The sequence below is a fragment of the Lissotriton vulgaris genome, chromosome 2_1, assembly GCF_964263255.1.
Source record: "Lissotriton vulgaris chromosome 2_1, aLisVul1.2, whole genome shotgun sequence".
Classification (NCBI taxonomy): Eukaryota; Metazoa; Chordata; class Amphibia; order Caudata; family Salamandridae; genus Lissotriton; species Lissotriton vulgaris.
In genome coordinates this window covers 1,240,536,784-1,240,555,744 of record NC_141687.1, presented here as the reverse complement: position 1 = coordinate 1,240,555,744, position 18,961 = coordinate 1,240,536,784, and the positions used below count along the sequence as shown (strand labels likewise).

At 41.4% G+C, this 18,961-nt stretch overlaps 1 protein-coding gene across 2 annotated transcripts in view; it reads right to left on the bottom strand.

The window, feature by feature from the left end:
• SCN3B (sodium voltage-gated channel beta subunit 3) overlaps positions 1–18,961 on the bottom strand; it is a 166,229-nt gene that overhangs the window by 30,338 nt on the left and 116,930 nt on the right. For both annotated transcript variants that reach the window (XM_086956957.1, XM_086956956.1), the window contains exon 5: positions 10,890–11,028. In XM_086956957.1, the coding sequence (XP_086813083.1) occupies positions 10,890–11,028 (139 nt within the window). The remainder of the gene's footprint in view (positions 1–10,889; positions 11,029–18,961) is intronic.

The following is an 18,961-nucleotide window of genomic DNA, read 5'->3' as shown; positions in this document are numbered from 1 at the left end:
TAGGTAATATATATATATATATATATATATATATATATATATATATATATATATATATATATATATATATATATATATATATTCCCAAGAAAGTCTGCCACAAAAGAAGAAGACTTGAGGCGGCACTCGAGGTTTGTAGTGACTTCAATTCTTTATTGTTTAACCATGGGCATTTAAAGATCAAGTATGAAGGTCGACCCAATGACCCTCGACCTACAAGAACTATCAACAAATTCCTGAAATGCATTTCGGAATTTGTGATATACTGTCTTGTCTGCCCGTGCTCCAAGAGGTACGTTGGGAGTACGATCAACCCAGCGAAAAAGCGCATCTTGGAGCACATGCGTGCCATCACCAACAAGGACAAGAATTACCCGGTGGCACGCCATTTCGAAACCCACCATAACAGCAACAGAGATCTACTATCTTTCTATCTTATAGATCAATTGGAAAGACAGGTAAGAGGTGGGGACAAAATTAGAACTCTCAGGGCAATGGAGTCGAAATACATCATCGACCTCCAAACAATGAAACCGGTGGGTTTAAACAATGACGAAGAACTCTGGGTACACCTGGATTAGAACCATAGTGGGGTCAGTTGTAATTAAAAGAATAGGAAACATATAAAATAGAACCATGTTACCATCATCTGCCATACCTTCCCGTACGCGTTGTGTTCATTTGATTATGAAATCAGTATAACTTGCACTAGGGAGGCCAATGCCCATACAGGGCAAGACCAAGAAAAACACAAAACATGCCCATACAGGGCGTTATAAATAAGTGACTTGCACGGGGAACGCACAAAAACGTAGGGAAAGGTATCAAATACACACGGTGTGTAAAAACAGAATGTAAACATATACCAATAACATACAAATGTCAAACCTATCAGCAATTGGTATAGAGAGTTATGTAATGATTTGTATTATACTTGCAACTGATGACAACTCTTGACATCTCAATAATTCTGAAAATGTAATGTTAACATACCGAGCTTTTGTGTATATATATGAATTAATTGTTTTTGCTATATGCAACCTTTGCCTTCTCCAAACAAGTTAAGCATTTCACAAAAAGTATATGGGGTTTCCCCATTGTTTTTAACTGCACGAGCACTTTAATAATCGCCTTTCTCCTTGTACTTTTGTAAAATAACATATACCTGTACATTACAAGATGTCTGCCACAATTCCATCAAGTTTTGGTTTAGTCCTCTTTTGATGTTAATGAAGAGGTGGAGATATAATGGCGTGTTTTGTTATTCACTTTGACACTGAGGAAGCCGTTTCACGGCGAAACGCGTTTGTCTTTTTATGGGGTAGGGGGTCTGCCAATAAATCCAACGAAGTAATCACCAGCTTGGAGTGCCGTCTGCTTTGTTTGATAGAAGCGAGCGTGTATCGATATATGTATATATATATATATATATATATATATATATATAAAGCGCTCAGAACCTCGAACAGTTTTCGAAGAGACGACACAACGTGGTGGAAAAACCTTCATTTATTTTTCAGTCGCTGTAAACGCGTTTCGCCTGACCCAGCAGGCTTGGTCACGATAAAGTTTCAACAAACATGTACAAACATTTAAAGTGCTCTACAGTTATATATATATATATATATATATATATATATATATATATATATATATTCCCAAGAAAGTCTGCCACAAAAGAAGAAGACTTGAGGCGGCACTCGAGGTTCGTGGTGACTTCAATTCTTTATTGTTTATCCATGGGCATTTGACGCGTTTCGGGGGTTTGCTTTCCTTTTTCAAAATGCCCCCCTGGTTAGTGATTCACCACTGTTGCTTGCAGTCCCGCTTTTAAAAGAATATGTCCTTCCCACCGCCTGAAGTAGTGTGGGCTGCCTCAAAAACACGGCTTGGAATCGCCTCTGTTTCCACAGGTGAACAACATTTCCCAGCATGCAGCGTCCATCTCAAGCTGGCGGCGACCCCATTCATCGGTGCACCTTGCCAGGTGAGTGACCGATAGGCTGTGTAGTCAGGCAGGGATTGCGGCAATTGTTCTGGGCATTTCCTGAAGTCATTCACGGTCCTCTCCCCCTGCCTTGCATTTCCATCCGTCGCGGAGCAGAGAACACCAGTGAAGTAAAGGTGTGGTCCCATTCAGGTATGGACTGCGCATCCGCAGCTACACCCGGTCCAGATTTCGTGCGGGGCAGTCAGAGGGTCTTCCACATGCGACCCTATTAACACTTGCGGGGGGTGCCATCCCTGCGTGCAGCCATGCTGGAGGTCGCGTAGCTAAGCACGCTATGTGTTCCCAAGAAAGTCTGCCACAAAAGAAGAAGACTTGAGGCGGCACTCGAGGTTCGTGGTGACTTCAATTCTTTATTGTTTAACCATGGGCATTTGACGCGTTTCGGGGGTTTCCTTTCCTTTTTCAAAATGCCCCCCTGGTTAGTGATTCGCCACTGTTGCTTGCAGTCCCGCTTTTAAATATATATATATAAGTGCGTGCGTGCGTGCGTGCAAGGCATATACTGAATCCTACATGTGAAAGCATTTCATGTCCTACTAATACTAATATATATTAATTATCAATAAATAAATATAATGTCTAAAATCCATCATGCCTTCATATAACTATGTGCAAATATACAATATAATATCATAGCCACTACTGTTAAAACTACATGTTGGCGTTTGGATAATCACTCCTTGGTAAACAAACCACTTTTTTAAATAATTATACAAATGCAGAGTTATTATAGAAACATGAACATTAAATAGATGTATATGTCTTGCCAATAGACCAAAAATTATGTCCATAGTGATCTTTGTCAATGCCACTGGACAAAATCATGATTATTAAAACATCCCCCTATGTGCCATGTGACATCTGGTTTCTATATTGGTCTGCGAAAAAAGAATTTTGCAAAAATCTAGCCCCACCAACTTTGTCTTGCAGTTGGCAATTGTGGCCCAACATAATGATATCACAGAAAACACCACCTGTAATTTACATACAATAAATCACTGTTTTAAACCATCAATGCCCATGAGGAAAAAGTGCTACGTGCTTAAAGTGTGTAGAACAAATGAGAGAAATTATCCAGCGGCATAAGTTATGCACAATAATTATCTCTTTCGAATCAGGTTCATCTCATAATATATACAAATGTACACCAATATCTAGATCCAATTTGAAAAACCTTGAAATTGTAGGAAATTATAAAGATCTTCCCTAATGTTCAACCCATTTGGATTTTGGCATCTAGCTCTAGGATGTATAGGGTCTCCAATTGTCAGAACACATTTTCATGATTTCCTCCTCTCCTCAGGTTGGGGTTAGCATCTATAACATAGTATTTAAAGCAATTGAGATTGTTACAGTGAAACTGCTTGAAATAGCAAGAAAAGGGGAATGAGGTAACTGAATTCGCCCTCAAATGTTGTAAGATTCTTACATGCATTTGTAGCTAGAGTGCTTCCTACATATCGCAGTTTACAAGTGCATTCTAGAACGTAAAATGCAAACTCTGTTTTGCAAGTGTACAAACCCTCTAGCTTTCCTGGTCTTGCATTAAATATTGTGTAATGTAATATTGTGTCACTTTAACCCCAAAGCGGCATGCCCTGCACAAACTAAATAGCTTAAACTCTTGTAAATGCGAGATATATTGTATTTCAAATGCTTTTTTTTTATGCAAGCGCGGCACACTAAGGCTTTAACTGTAGCGGTCAGGCTCCTTCGTTGTTTTTTTTTTGGGAGGAGCAGCTTCTGCTGCATACAATAATGGCAATCTTTGGGAGCTGCGTGCATTTACTGCCTGTTAACATAACATAACATGCGTATTTGTAAAGTACACTAATCACCAGTGGGTCTCAAGGCGTTGAATAACAGATGTTTATTACTACCCAACTCAATGGTACTCATTTTATCGACCTCAGATGGATGAAAAGCTGGGTGGACCCGCCGGGATATGAACCTGTGACCATGAGGTCGAACGCAGGCCCCTCCAGTGGATGCATTAGTCCACTAAGCCACCAGGCCTGGCTTAGTCGGCTTAATATTTTATACAGAAAGTACGCGTCCTTAAAGCTAAACCTTCCTTGAGGAGCCCAATAACCGATCCCCATCGCAGGCTCCCTGGGTGTGCCCGTCCAGAGGCACACCCAGGGGTTAAGATCGCTGTTTTTTTTCTTCTTCATCTTAATCAGTTTCTGTATTGTCACCGTATGCTGGGAAGGTAGGGTTTGCATGGCAGCTGATGTCTGATCACCTGAGTCACATTGATGGAAAAAAGTTGTGTTCAAATTTAATTACTTCCTAAAAAAATAGGTCCTTTCTTAAAACAAATATCTCTTTATTCTATGACCCCAGACGCTAAATCATTGTCCTGATGAAGTATGGCTACCAAATGACATCATTACATGTGTGGCAACTTTAGTCAATTCTGGGTTTTTAACCAACATCACTATTAATTTTCCAGACTTTTGGTTTCCCATTTACTTTTGGATTTACCTAGAAGGCTCACTGTGCAAAGCACTGCTGGCTGAAGGTATTTTACTGTGATTTGAAGCACAGTGCAGAGTCGCAACCTGTTCTACCCATGTCGTCATGCGCACCTTAGGCCAGAGTAATATTTTCAGTCACAAAAGCGTACCATTCCGTGACTTGGAGGCCTTTACTGGATAATGTGAAAGTACAAATCCCATAAACCTTACTGCTATTGGTTAACAAATGGGGACTAGCTAGCTCTGTTCCAGTTGGCACCTTGGCATTGCTGCTCAGACATTGGGGTAAGACAACTAGTGTACAAAGTTATGTTTGCCTACAGCACCGGGTGCTGAAATTGAATTCTCTATTGAACAAGTATCTACTTTTCAAGTGGGTTTGAAGGGCAGGCAAACAATTGTCGGGGCCGGCAGAGCTAGGGTTAGAAATGTACAGCTAGGCACTTTGCAAAAAAAAGTGTCAATTTTCACTGTGAAAATGTGGTGTGTGGAAGTTGCGTTTTGGGCAGTTTACTATTGCGGGCACTAGGCCTACCCAAACAAGTGAGGTACCATTTTTCTCTGAAGACTTTGAGAAATGCGGGGTGGGTGGAATTTTGTGGACCCATGCAGATTCCAGAACTTTCCACTACATAAATGTGAGGAAAATGTGTGTGTTTTTTTTTTTTTACAAAGTTTGAGGTTTGAAGGGATTCTGGGTAACAGAACCTGGTGAGAGCCAGACAAGCCACCCCATTCCCATGGGTGTCTTGTTTTCAAAAATATATAGGTTTGCTAGGTTTCCCTAGGTGCCGGCAGAGGTAGGGTTCAAAATCTACAGCTAGGTCAGTTTTCACTGTGAAAATAAAGTGTGTTCACGTTGCGTTTTGAGCTATTTCCGGTCACGAGCACTAGGCTTACCCACGCAAGTGAGGTACCATTTTTATCGGGAGACTTAGAGTAACACAGAACTGTTATTACCTGTTGAATTTCAATGCATTTCTGCCTTCCAAATGAAAGACAATGTGTAGAAAAGATGTCACTTTAAAAAAATGTCCTATAATTCTCATGCTAGTATGGGTAATCACAATTTCAGAAATGTGCAAATAGCTACTGTTTCTAAAATCTATATTTTATTTCAATTTCAGAAATACATAGGTGTCTTTCATCCTGATTTTTCACTGTATATATTGTTCCAAATTAATTGCTATATACCTGGTACATATTAAACAAGCATTTACAATGCAATGGTCTCGTCTTTGTTAAAGTTAGAGCTATTGGCATTGCTCATGACATTATTTGTAAAAGATATAAATAAATGGCATCATCATTTACAATGCCAATAGCCTAATCTCTCGCAAATGCGAGACCTATTGCATTTGCACCCCCACAGAGAGCCACACACACACACACACACACGGACAGAGCCACACACACACACACACACACACGGACAGAGCCACACACACACACACACACACACACAGAGCCACATGCACAGACAGAGCCACACACACACACAGACGGAGCCACACACACACACAGCCACACACACACACTGACTGAGCCACACACTCACAGACAGAGCCACACACACACACACACACAGCCACACACAGAGCCACACACACACACAGAGCCACACACACACACAGAGCTACACACACACACACACAGCTACACACAGAGCCACACACACACACATACACAGGGCCACACACAGTCATATGGCAGCAGTGCTTCGTTAAAGATGATGTTCTGCTTCCTGACAGTCTACGGTACTCACTACAAGGTGTCAGACACTCTTGAATTAACCCTCCTTACCCACACACTAACACACCTCACTACCCGCCCCATTATCACTCATTACAGAATTTTTTATAAAACGGCTATTAACGAAAAGGCTGGAATGGTCCTTGTTCCGAATCTGGGTGATGTATTAGGTCTAATAAAAAAATAACCCAAACAGAGACTGGAACACCATGGGCTGTGAATGATGGTTACTATTTGTCAGTTACTTCCTGTGCCTTTAATACAGTCATGATACCAAAATGACAACCATGAACAATCGATAGACAATTAGGAAGAGAACTTTAAAGTGTAAGGTAGTTCGCCCTCAGGGTCACACCACGTTTGTACAACACGCTTTCTCCCATGAACAACAGGCCAAACAGGATGCGCTAGCGCCGGACATCAAGGCGCACTGGGATGTATGGAAGCTAGGCTAAGAAGCGTGAGACCCAATATTTGAGGCCACTGGCCGGGGAGGTGATGCTGGTCATGGTAAGTGGCAATCGATCTATTCACCTGCAGTGGCTCTGGACGGAGGGGTGCAGCCTTGTTCAGTCACACGGCAGGGGCCAATCGATCTATTCACCTGCAGCGGGTCTGGACGCAGGGGTGCAGCCTCGTACAGTCACAGGGCAGGGGCCCTTCTATTAAACAACAGTAATTTCAATGATTTGGGGCAAGTATAACGCAGACACCATCAATAAACCACTTCATTCTCGCCCCCTCCCATGTTCGGCGCAAGTGGTACGGTCCCCTCAGGGCGCAAGAGCCCCGGAGGGATAAAAAGACTCCGTAGCGGGCGGACACGCACCCGTAGTCAGTCATGGCGGTTGAGCGCCGAATATACACATGCCCTAGCCGGCTTCCCTGCACCCTCTCATCCACGACGGCAGAGGGGGACCTCCAGCCAGTTCACCGACCATGTGTTTCCCGGCTTCTCACCTCCCATGGCGTTTTGCGTGCTGTGGCATGCTTGGTGGCGGCTCCTGGACCCTTGCAGCACTCGCTCTCCTGCAGAATCCCCGGGCGCGGCCGCTAGCTCACAAGGACTCTTGGGCAATTAGAGCCGCTCGGGCTGTTCGTGATTTTTTCAAAATGGCGCACATTGCGAGTCGACATGATTCAGTGACGTCACTTAATAGACAGGCTCCGGAGGACCACTAGAACAAACTGAAAGTCCCAGTGATGTTATAAGCCCCGTCCTTTTCAGTCTGGGGGGCATGTTTTTTGTTGAGTGACTGAAGACGTCACGGAGAGAAAGGACAGCATAAAACACACCCCTCAATATGAAACGGACGGTGCTTAAAGTGACTGACACAGCTCTTCTCCAAGGGCTGGCTGGCGTTTAGGAAGCCAGCCAATGGAGAAGAGATGGCCCGTTTACCTCCCTACTCTAGAAAACATAAAATCTCGGCAGCAAGACTGCGCAAGCGCAGCCTACGCAGGCCGAGACCTAAAAACCATTGCAAGACGCTCCTCAGTTATTGCCTGTGGGTTCGTCGGGTTCTTGGTGAACCTACTGGTACATATTAAAAAAACATTTCAAGACTCTGCTCAGTTATTGCCTCTGGGTTCGTCGGGTTCTTGGTGAACCTACAATTCCTATGTATCCCCACAACCAGAAAAGTCCAGTGGATGTAACTGTATATGTAACTGTATATTGCTATCAAACATCTGTCATAATTAGAAGAAGTTACAGGTGAAAAAGTTGGCACAAATGGCTGTTTTTTTCAACTAATTTCCAATTTTTCCTATTTTCAACTGTTAGTTTCTATAAAGAAACCTTGAAGTATTTACAAAAAGACCCATTGCAGAATTCAGAACTTTGTCTACTTTCTAAAAATGCATAACTTTTTAGGATCCATTATTGCTTTCATACCCATTTCTACCATTAACTGGAAGAAGGTTGAAAGCACAAAAAATAGCAAAAATAGCAAAAATAGACTATGTCCAAGTAAAATGCCAAAACTGTGTAAAAAACGTTGGTTTTCTGACAAAAGTCTGTAGAAATTGTGATTTTAGCCCCACAAACCCTTTGTTGATACAATTTGCAGGGAAAAAAACAGACACTTTCTTTTGCAGCACTTTTTCCCATTTTTCAACCCCCCCTGCCCCCCCATCGTTTATTGCTGTATTTTGGCAAATTTCAGAGTCCCCTCCTGGGAATCCACAAACCCTGGGTACCTTTAGACTCCCCATGATGTTGGGAGAAAAGGACGCAAATTTGGCATGGATACCTTATGTGGTCAAAGAGTTACAGGGGCGTAAACTACCCCTAATAGCCAGAAAAGGGCTTAGCACAAGGGGGAAAAAGCCTAGCAGTGAAGGGGTTAACATCCTAACTTACAAACCAGTAAGAGGATCTTCCAATAGCAGTGAATACATAATATTAAAATGCATTAATTTATACTCAGTTAATTCCACTTTCTTCTTCCCTTTCTCTTTATTTATTGATTTACACCGAGGTCAAGATAAGATCAACTCCCTCTTTAGAAGAGCAAATGCTTTCATAAAAGCAAAGCACTAATTTTAACATTCTGTCCATTTTAAACTTTGAAATTATAATCTGAATCTGATTTATTTCAACAGTCACAGAAGTCCAAAAACTTTCAGCCTACTAAAATAGCGTCCCACTTTACCTTGCGTCTGTCATGTGCTTCTTTTCTTTCATGGCACATAATCTTGCATTTCCATTCCCAAAAATTATTTGCTACAGCAGTGGGACTATGGCATGTTCCAAGCCTTTATATTATGTTTTTTTTTAATCATGCTGAACCTATGTCAAAATCAAATTTAAGAGGGCACTGTATGTCTGATAATGTCTCTCTCCTTAATTCTTTACTTTCTAAAGTACAGGTAGTCCATGTGCACAAATAAAATTATGAAACCATACCCAGGCAGACAAGTGGCTACTGTGGCTAAATGTCAAAGGAGTTCCGCAAAATAAGAAAATAAATTAAGCCAAGATTGATAAGGGCAAGACATGACTAGGAATCAGTCGTGAGAGTAATGTCCTAGTGATAAAAGTGAAATAAATTGAGGTGCTAGTACTGATATGCACCTATCAATATTCTTGTGAGGCTAAGTTATCTAAAGTTGTGGAGTTTGCAAATACCGCCTCTGAACATCATTTCCTGCAAGGAAAGGTTCTATGATATACTTTTTGCAGGAGAATTCTTCAATATGAAGTCATATTGGCAGCTTTTGCTTCCACAAAATGTATTTTTGGGGAAAACCCCAAACCCAAATTTTTACAAATAAAACGTTTCCCACTTCAAGTAAATTCATAAAATTAGAAAAAAGTTTTTTAAAAAACGTAGGCCTTGATTACGATGTGGGCGGATATGACATTGTTGCGCAATGGGAACCGACTGACCTCAGGTCGGCAGTTCCCACCGCATCATTTGGATGAGACCGCACACAGTGCGGTCGGAAAACATCCATTTTGCTATGGGAGCTTGTGCGGTGGTTAGAAAACGCCCACAGCATAAGCTCCCATAGAAAAAAGGATGTTTCCAAACATCCCTTCACCGTATGGCAGGCACCTCATGGTGCCTGCCACAAGGTGCAGGGATGTTGTGCAGCCCCTAGGGCAGTATGCGGAGGCCACACAGGGATGGGGGCCCTGACGAGGGCCCTCAAAGACACTGTCTGACAGCAGTTCCATGTGAAAAAGGCTGACATGGAACCTCTGTTGGAAAGTGCCACCGTAATCCCGATGGTGGAAACACCATCCTTGAGGGCTGATGAAGACTTTCCGATGAGGCTATGAGCTCCTTGAGCCCGTCGGAATCCCCTGCCTGTTAAAACTCCAACTGCCGTCATTATAATACGGCAGGCGGACTTTAAACCTACAATCTCAGTCGGAAAGCCTTTGACCAGCAGTCAGAGGCTTTCGACCGACATTGTAATTAGGCCCTTAATTAAGTGTGACTAATTCAGTCTGGCAAATGTAAAGTAGCTGACATAGAAGCATTTAAGGACTATGGTTGAAGACCCACACTAATGATTTGAAACAGATAGAGTGAGGTATGAATATTAGTGGAAGAATGGAAGTGATGGCAGCATAAGAACAGAATTTTTGCACATGGAATTGGACGCAGAGGAGGGGGTGCTATAAGACACATTTGAAAAATAGAAAACATGATTGTGGCAGTGTTAGGAATAGGGTTTAAATGGATGCAAAGCTTTGCTGTAAAGTTCAGTAGCATACCGACAAATGAAAGCCTACCCTGTTTATAAATTCATGGACAAAATATCTGTTCTCCCATGGTTTATTCTTTGTAAATCACTAATGGCCAACCTTGATTTCGCCTACACATCTTACGCTAACAGGGTTACATTTAGGATGTATATTTGGTTAGCTCAAACGGGCTAATACATTATGATCTCAGGCAGTTGTGTGTTAGGGTGGCTGTCTAATGAACAGCACTGGGGAGTAGATTGAGGCAAGGAAGAGTCACTTGGTGTTGCTGCTGGTGATGTAACATGAAGAGCAGCAATGGAGAGATTTAGGGTGATGGTAAAGGTGAGGCTATAAAACGAGCAATATGTGAGTGTGTGATGCAGCCATCCTAAAAATTGGACAAGTGTCAGGTGACCTGGAACACAATCTCTGTTCTACTCACGGGCTCTCCTGTGATGTCTCCTCATTCTTGGAAATCTTCCTGTAGCAATAAACCATTTCTACCAGCAACCACAATGTTAGGAAGACCAGTAGGATGTACATCATGATTTCAGAGACGACAGCAGTAAAGTCTTCACTGGCTATGTAAGGAAAAAAATGTCATAAGTGCTAAATATCCAAAGCACACAGTAAGAAGCACAAGTTCTTTCAATTGTACCTGTAAAGAGGGTAGCGGCATTAGTTAAGCACATTGAGTGTATTCAACTAACATCAGTTCCACAAAATTAACACCTGAATCTCATATCCTATATTAGTATAGACATGCACTGAAACGTTTTGGATCTTTGCCCCTTCTAAATGTCCAACTCCTTCTTCATGCTCTGGCTAACCATGACATATAAAATATGTGCAGCGTCACAGATTTTCTTCTGTTAAATCTTCCATGCAACTCATGTACCGCCACTAATATACTCTGGGGGGTATACACTGTGACCTATATTGTATATGTGATAATAATACAATAAGTCATCCAACCTTACAGAGTGTTCTCACGGCCTCACATACTATTAGTGACTATGAGCTCTTAAGGTCAGTGATACTAACTAAGACCACTCTCTTTTCTTCAAGAGCCCTGAACTGTGACCCTCTCTATTGTGCCAAGTGACACTCCTCTCTGACAACTCTTTTTGCTAATTTTTTTATTCATCCCACCTCTAATGTAATGGACACTGAATTTTAAAAGCTCTCATGCCTCTGGTGACACTGAGCTCAGACACATCACTCAGAGCATAAGACACTTGGCTCTAATACATATCCTAACATAAGGAACATTGAAATCTGAGCCTTTTCTTACCATCAGTGAGACTGAGCTCTGATGTCTGTCTTCCTCTAAGGTTTATTTAGTTATCCATAGGGAATCTGGGCTCTTATTGGTCTCATGAGAATATTGATCGGCATCCCGTTCTAGCCTTGAGTGTATACTGAGCACTGACAACTCTCTTTACTGCAATAACCCTGTGCTCCCACTCCTCTCCTCACCTTCAGTCACACTGAGGAATCCCCTCTCTTATGCTCACTGCTACTGGGCTTCATTTTATTTTATTTTTCTTGGTGGCACTGAGCCCTGCGGCCTCCTTCTTTTACTCACACTGAAACAGAGTTCTAACACTTATCTTAAACACAAATACACGGAGATGTGTTCCTTCCCTTTACATAGTGACTGAATTTAGTTACCTCATTTCCTGGAAGTACTCTAAGCACTGACCCCTCTCTTACCTGAGTAATATTGAGCTCTGACCCCTCCTATGTTCTTAGAAACATTAATGTTCTCCAATTATTTGCTCCAATTCATTTTGCTTATCCTTATGACTTTGAACTCAAACCACTCTCTTCTGCTCAAAAGCAGGGATGCACCTAATTCTTACGAAGACCCATTTTACTCCCAGTGGCCCTCACAACTGACACCTCCCTTACCCTCAGTGGCACTGAGTTTGAACCCCTCTACCTGTGTGCTCCTAAATCTCTCTGAACTTCAGATAAAAAGTAAAGACCTTCTGATATGCAAAGACAATTATTTTTTACTACTTCTTACCCTCACTAGCATTTACATTAGACACCTGTGTTAACTTGAGTGTCACAGAACACGTCTCTTTGGCTCAGAGCCACAGACACCTTATCATTCTCCATAACCTGACAGACGCCTGAGTCCTAGTCATTCTCATAAGCTTCACTGACACGTAGCACTGATTGCTATACTTACCCTTAGTGACAATGAGTTATGTTCAAACTCCCACCCTCAGTGGCAATGGGTTCTAATGTCCTTCTTTACCTTACTAGGAAATACTAGACGTGAGTCGAAGTAGCCTTGTGCACAGCGTAATCACTCAAAGGAGTGTAAATCAAACAAGTTTTGAAATATTGTTCAGTTCATCAAATTGTACACAAGAAGAATGTTCAAAGTGTTATAAGATAAAAGGAAATGACCAAATGAAACATTGGTTGTAGTTCATTATAAGCGTTGTATTGAAGACATGAAGGAAAAGTTTATATCCAAGGACAATGTTGACATTCACAGAATCCAGTACATGTTATTACAATCTTCAAATTCGATGAAATTGCAAATCCCAATGCATTCCGGGCTTATATACAAGCCCTTCATCAGGGATCTAGAAAAATAACATAAACCATGTGTAAACCTCAATTTATATCACAACAACAGGCCTATATTTACTCAGACAAGGCTGTGAGGAGAATCATGCGAGATTGGTGATGAAAAACACTCAATGCAAGGCGAGACCAAATTGTGAATACCAAACTACAAACTAAAGCGCAATGAATAAACATCTAGTGTATAGAAAAACGATACCGTCACAAATAGGAACAGAGGGCACAGTTAAAACAGAAGTGTGTAATAGCGGGTGGCGTGATTGAAACCAGCACAAGTGCACAAGAATCGGATCCTGCATATGAACCACCCCAGGTACAAAGTTGTGAACACATGCACGTAAAATGAACTCAAAAAGCCATGCAAGTGAGTTAAACTTAAAAAGTTAGAGTAGAATGTCAAAAAAACGGAACATGCTCAAAAAAGCTTGCGGTGTAGATCGAGTGCTCAGGATTGAACATGATGGTACTGTCGCGGAACACTACGGAAAATGAGGAAAGAACGCTTGGAATCTCAAAGCGTAAGAATGGTGCTCAAATGCAAAGTGAAGCATGCGCGTATCTTACCGAAAGAAGCTGCAGAGACGCAGTGTATCAAAACCCGGTGCACTGAGGAAAGGGAGTGTCGGCGTCTGAAAGGCGCCCGTAATATACGTCAACGGAAAGTCGAGAAGAGGAAAATAGAAATAGAGACAGGACTCATGTGTGAGTGCTCGTAGTCGGCCATGTGTAAGTGTGGGAAGAATAAATGCCGGAGCCAGATTACAATGAGTGACCAAAGGTCCATAAAAGCAACATAGCACAGAAATGGTAGAATAGCTACGCAAGATACCTACATTGCGATGATGAAATTAAATCAATCATGCCAAGAGAGAACTTCAAAATAACATTCGAAAATATCAAAGAATAATTGCAATGAGTGACCGAAGGTCCAAAAAAGCAACATAGCACAATAATGGTAGAATAGCTGCGCAAGATACCTACATTGCGATAATGAAATTAAATCAATCATGCCAAGAGAGAACTTCAAAATAACATTCGCAAATGTCAAAGAATATTGAAACATCCATTGAAAAATATATAAGAACATTTCTAAGAGAACAACATACAAATGTCAATTTAGAGGAAACATGCCAATTCAAATTTGTCATTGAGACCCAAAGGGGTCAAGGTCTGCATGAACCAGATCCAGTGTGTCTCGCGTTGAGACAAATATTTATTGCAGTCCCTGTCTGGTCGTAAATCAATGATTTCAAGTACCCCACATCTCAGTTGTGCAATGTTGTGTTTAAAGTTACGCCAGTGTTCAGCAATGGGGGAACTCGTGGTTTGGGTCCTGATTCGACTTTTGTGTTCATTAATCCTGACCCGTAAAGGTCTCTCAGTTTTGCCGATGTAGAAGAGGCCACATGGGCATTTAATGAAATACACTAGATGATGACTAGTGCAAGTAGCGTTGAATCTGAGATGGATGGGTTTACCAGACCTGGGGTGGTGAATGATGTTGCCTTTTACCATGTTACTGCAGTTAGAACAATTCATGCAAGTTGCCATACCTTTGTATGTGACTTGAGGAGTCGGTTGAGTGTTTAGAATCTCCTTGAGGTTTCTCGCTCTCTTATAGGCAAACATGGGTATATCTTGAAATAAATCTTTAAAGTCAACTTCTGATTGTAGAAGAGACCATCTGTTGGTTATGATGTTTTTTAACTGCAATGATTGTGTGGAATAAGTGGAAACAAACACTTCTCTCTTAGTAGTTGACACCTTGGTGGTTTTGTGCAAAAGCTGCTCCCTTTTTACTGCTCGAGTTCTGGTTTCAGCTTCTTGGATGATTGAAGGGATATATCCCTTACACTGTATTTCTCTTTGAATTTTTCAATCGTTTGCATGCCAGTCTGCTCATCGGAGTGTATGCGCTTGATGCGCAAAAATTGACTATATGGAAGATGGCGTTTCAGTGACCAGGGGTGAAAGCTCTGGTATGCCAGAGCATTGTTCCGATCAGTTTTCTTAGTAAAAAGAGAGGTGGTTATTTTGGAGTCTTGTATCGTGATTAACACATCCAGAAATGGAATACTCGTGGCTTCAATTTGGGAAGTGAATTGGATCCGTGGGTGTATGGTGTTAAGTTCTTGTATCCTGGTTTCAAGTGTGTTGCGTGGGCCTCGCCAAATGATGAGAATGTCATCAATGTACCTTTTGAAAAGAAGTAGATGATCAAGCCAATCCATTTTAGATAAAATATGCTCGGTTTCAAATTTCATCATAAAAATGGTAGCGTAGCTGGGAGCACCCGGAAAACCCATGCTAGTTCCATTGGATTGCAAGAAAAAGAGACTCTTCCATTGAAAGTAACTGTGAAATAGACAGAACTGCAAAATCTCCAGTAGAAACACTCTGTTTGTTCTAAGTTCATCAGTTTTTAGTAGTGCCCATTCTATGGCCTCAATGCCTTCAGAGTGAGGAATGGAGGTATACAAAGCTACCACATCAACAGTACTTAGCCAGATTTCTTCTCCTGATGGAATGTTGATGGAAGAGAGGATGTTAAGCAAGTGTGTGGTGTCTTGCACATAGGTGTCACTTGATTTAACAATGGGTTGTAAAAAGTGTCCTGGTATCTTCCCAGAGAATCATGTATGGAGTCGCATCCCGAAACAATTGGTCTCAAGGGTGGGTCCCTCAAAGATTTGTGTATCTTCGGGAGCATATATAGACGAGGTCTACATGGAAACCTATTGAAAAGATAGTCTTTGGCTTTTGACGCAATCCATTTCATTTCTAAAGCCTTGTTCAAAATGTTGTCAAGTACTCTCAAGAATTCGTTGGTTGGATCCGCAGGCAAGGGAAGGTATGTGGATGTGTCGGATAACATCAGTTCAATTTTTTGTTCGTAGTGATTCTTGTCCATGATCACAAGAGCGCCACCTTTGTCAGCCTGCGTGAAGTGAAGGTCAGTATTGTCTTTAAGTGAACGTAGGGCATCCTTTTCTCTCTTAGATAAATTTTGTTTGGATCGAATGGTAGACGGTAACTTGGCAATGTCTTGTTTGGCTAGAGTCTCGAAAAGATCTAAGGTCTTGTGAGAGATGGGTGATATGAACGAGCTCTTGGGTTTAAATTCTAGGAGTTCTGAAGTGTCCTGAATAGATCCAGAGGACTCAATGGTAGAAAAAAAGTATTGTAATCTTAATTTTCTCATGAATCTAAACAGTTCAACCTGAGCATCTAGGTTTCTTGCTTGGTTAGTTGGAACAAAAGAACACCCTCGATTTAATACCATCATTTGAGTGTGAGTTAGTTCTTTAGATGATATGTTTACAACTAATGTTTCTTTTTCCTGGATGGTTTTACCGTGTCTGGAACCTCTGCGGGTTTTTGCGGTCCAGTTTCCGTTGGTGGTTCGTTTGCAGCTGGACTGGTGGATAAAAAATCCTTTGATGTTGATGAAGTGCCTTGAGCCGGATCACTAGTGGATACTGTCGAGACAGGAGGTCTGGACATTTGTGTGTCAGTAATGGAAGCAACACTCTCATCCGATGACGCCGTGTCCGATTTCTTTTGCCATGTTCTTTTTTGTGCATATACTTCAGCCCAGGAATAGACCTCGTCTAGTTTATAGTCGATTGTGTCTCGACTGAATTTTCTGATTTTTCTTTCGTGAAGGTCTTTGGCATACGAATCCAATTTGATATTAATATTTTCAAGAGTGGACTTCCAAGCTTCGGTCTCCATACGTTGAGTTAGGGTAGTCTGTAAATCTTTGATTTCAGTCTCTAAGCCAATAAGAACTTGTGAAAGTTCTTCCACTATCAATAAAATAAGGTCGAGCGAGCACTTATTAAGAACCGCGTACCACTTCTCCATGAATTTTTTGTTAAGTTTAAACAGCATAGGCTTAATTGCTAGACGTAGTCCACTTGGGATCCTACTGAACCGATGGTACTGGATGAGCGTTGTGGCATGCAGACGTTGGTTGATTTCACGTCGCATGAGATATTCGAGTTGTTTGATCTGTTGTTGCACTGGACCTGAGGACACATCAAACTTCCTCACCTCCTTGATGAGGTCGTATATGTCTGTGGCTTCCGCTGAGGTATAGGCTTTCGTTTGTGCCTTGTTCTCTGTAAGATGAGCTATATCATCAAATGATGCCATGTTTTAGTTGAGTGAACGTTAAACAGGTGGTGCAAAAATGGTTGCGGTGCAGAAACTTGAAAATGCGGAGAAGAGCAACCTGGATGCACTCAATTATATCCAATAATCAATGTGAATACCAGTAGAAGTACCAGTCATCAATGTTAATCAGTTGCGTGCCACAAGGAAAAGGGTCCTGCAAACCCTTTGTCGTAGAATACTAGGAAATACTAGACGTGAGTCGAAGTAGCCTTGTGCACAGCGTAATCACTCAAAGGAGTGTAAATCAAACAAGTTTTGAAATATTGTTCAGTTCATCAAATTGTACACAAGAAGAATGTTCAAAGTGTTATAAGATAAAAGGAAATGACCAAATGAAACATTGGTTGTAGTTCATTATAAGCGTTGTATTGAAGACATGAAGGAAAAGTTTATATCCAAGGACAATGTTGACATTCACAGAATCCAGGACATGTTATCACAATCATCAAATTCGATGAAATTGCAAATCCCAATGCATTTCGGGCTTATAGACAAGCCCTTCATCAGGGGGTCTAGAAAAATAACATAAACCATGTGTAAACCTCAATTTATATCACAACAACAGGCCTATATTTACTCAGACAAGGCTGTGAGGAGAATCATACGAGATTGGTGACGAAAAACACTCAATGCAAGGCGAGACCAAATTGTGAATACCAAACTACAAACTAAAGTGCAATGAATAAACATCTAGAAAAACGAGACCGTCACAAATAGGAACAGAGTGCACAGTTAAAACAGAAGTGTGTAATAGCGGGTGGCGTGATTGAAACCAGCACAAGTGCACAAGAATCCGATCCTGCATATGAACCACCCCAGGTACAAAGTTGTGAACACATGCACGTGAAATGAACTCAAAAAGCCATGCAAGTGAGTTAAACTTAAAAAGCTAGAGTAGAATGTCAAAAAAACGGAACATGCTCAAAAAAGCTTATGGTGTAGATCGAGTGCTCAGGATTGAACATGATGGTACTGTCGCGGAACACTACCGAAAATGAGGAAAGAACGCTTGGAATCTCAAAGCGTAAGAATGGTGCTCAAATGCAAAGTGAAGCATGCGCGTATCTTACCGAAAGAAGCTGCAGAGACGCAGTGTATCAAAACTCGGTGCACTGAGGAAAGTGAGTGTCGGCGTCTGAAAGGCGCCCGTAATATATGTCAACGGAAAGTCGAGAAGAGGAAAATAGAAATAGAGAAAGGACTCATGTGTGAGTGCTCGTAGTCGGCCATGTGTAAGTGTGGGAAGAATAAATGCCGGAGCCAGATTACAATGAGTGACTGAAGGTCCATAAAAGCAACATAGCACAGAAATGGTAGAAAAGCTACGCAAGATACCTACATTGCGATGATGAAATTAAATCAATCATGCCAAGAGAGAACTTCAAAATAACATTCGCAAATATCAAAGAATAATTGCAATGAGTGACCGAAGGTCCATAAAAGCAACATAGCACAATAATGGTAGAATAGCTGCGCAAGATACCTACATTGCGATAATGAAATTAAATCAATCATGCCAAGAGAGAACTTCAAAATAACATTCGCAAATGTCAAAGAATATTGAAACATCCATTGAAAAATATATAAGAACATTTCTAAGAGAACAACATACAAATGTCAATTTAGAGGAAACATGCCAATTCGAATTTGTCATTGAGACCCAAAGGGGTCAAGGTCTGCATGAACCAGATCCAGTGTGTCTCGCGTTGAGACAAATATTTATTGCAG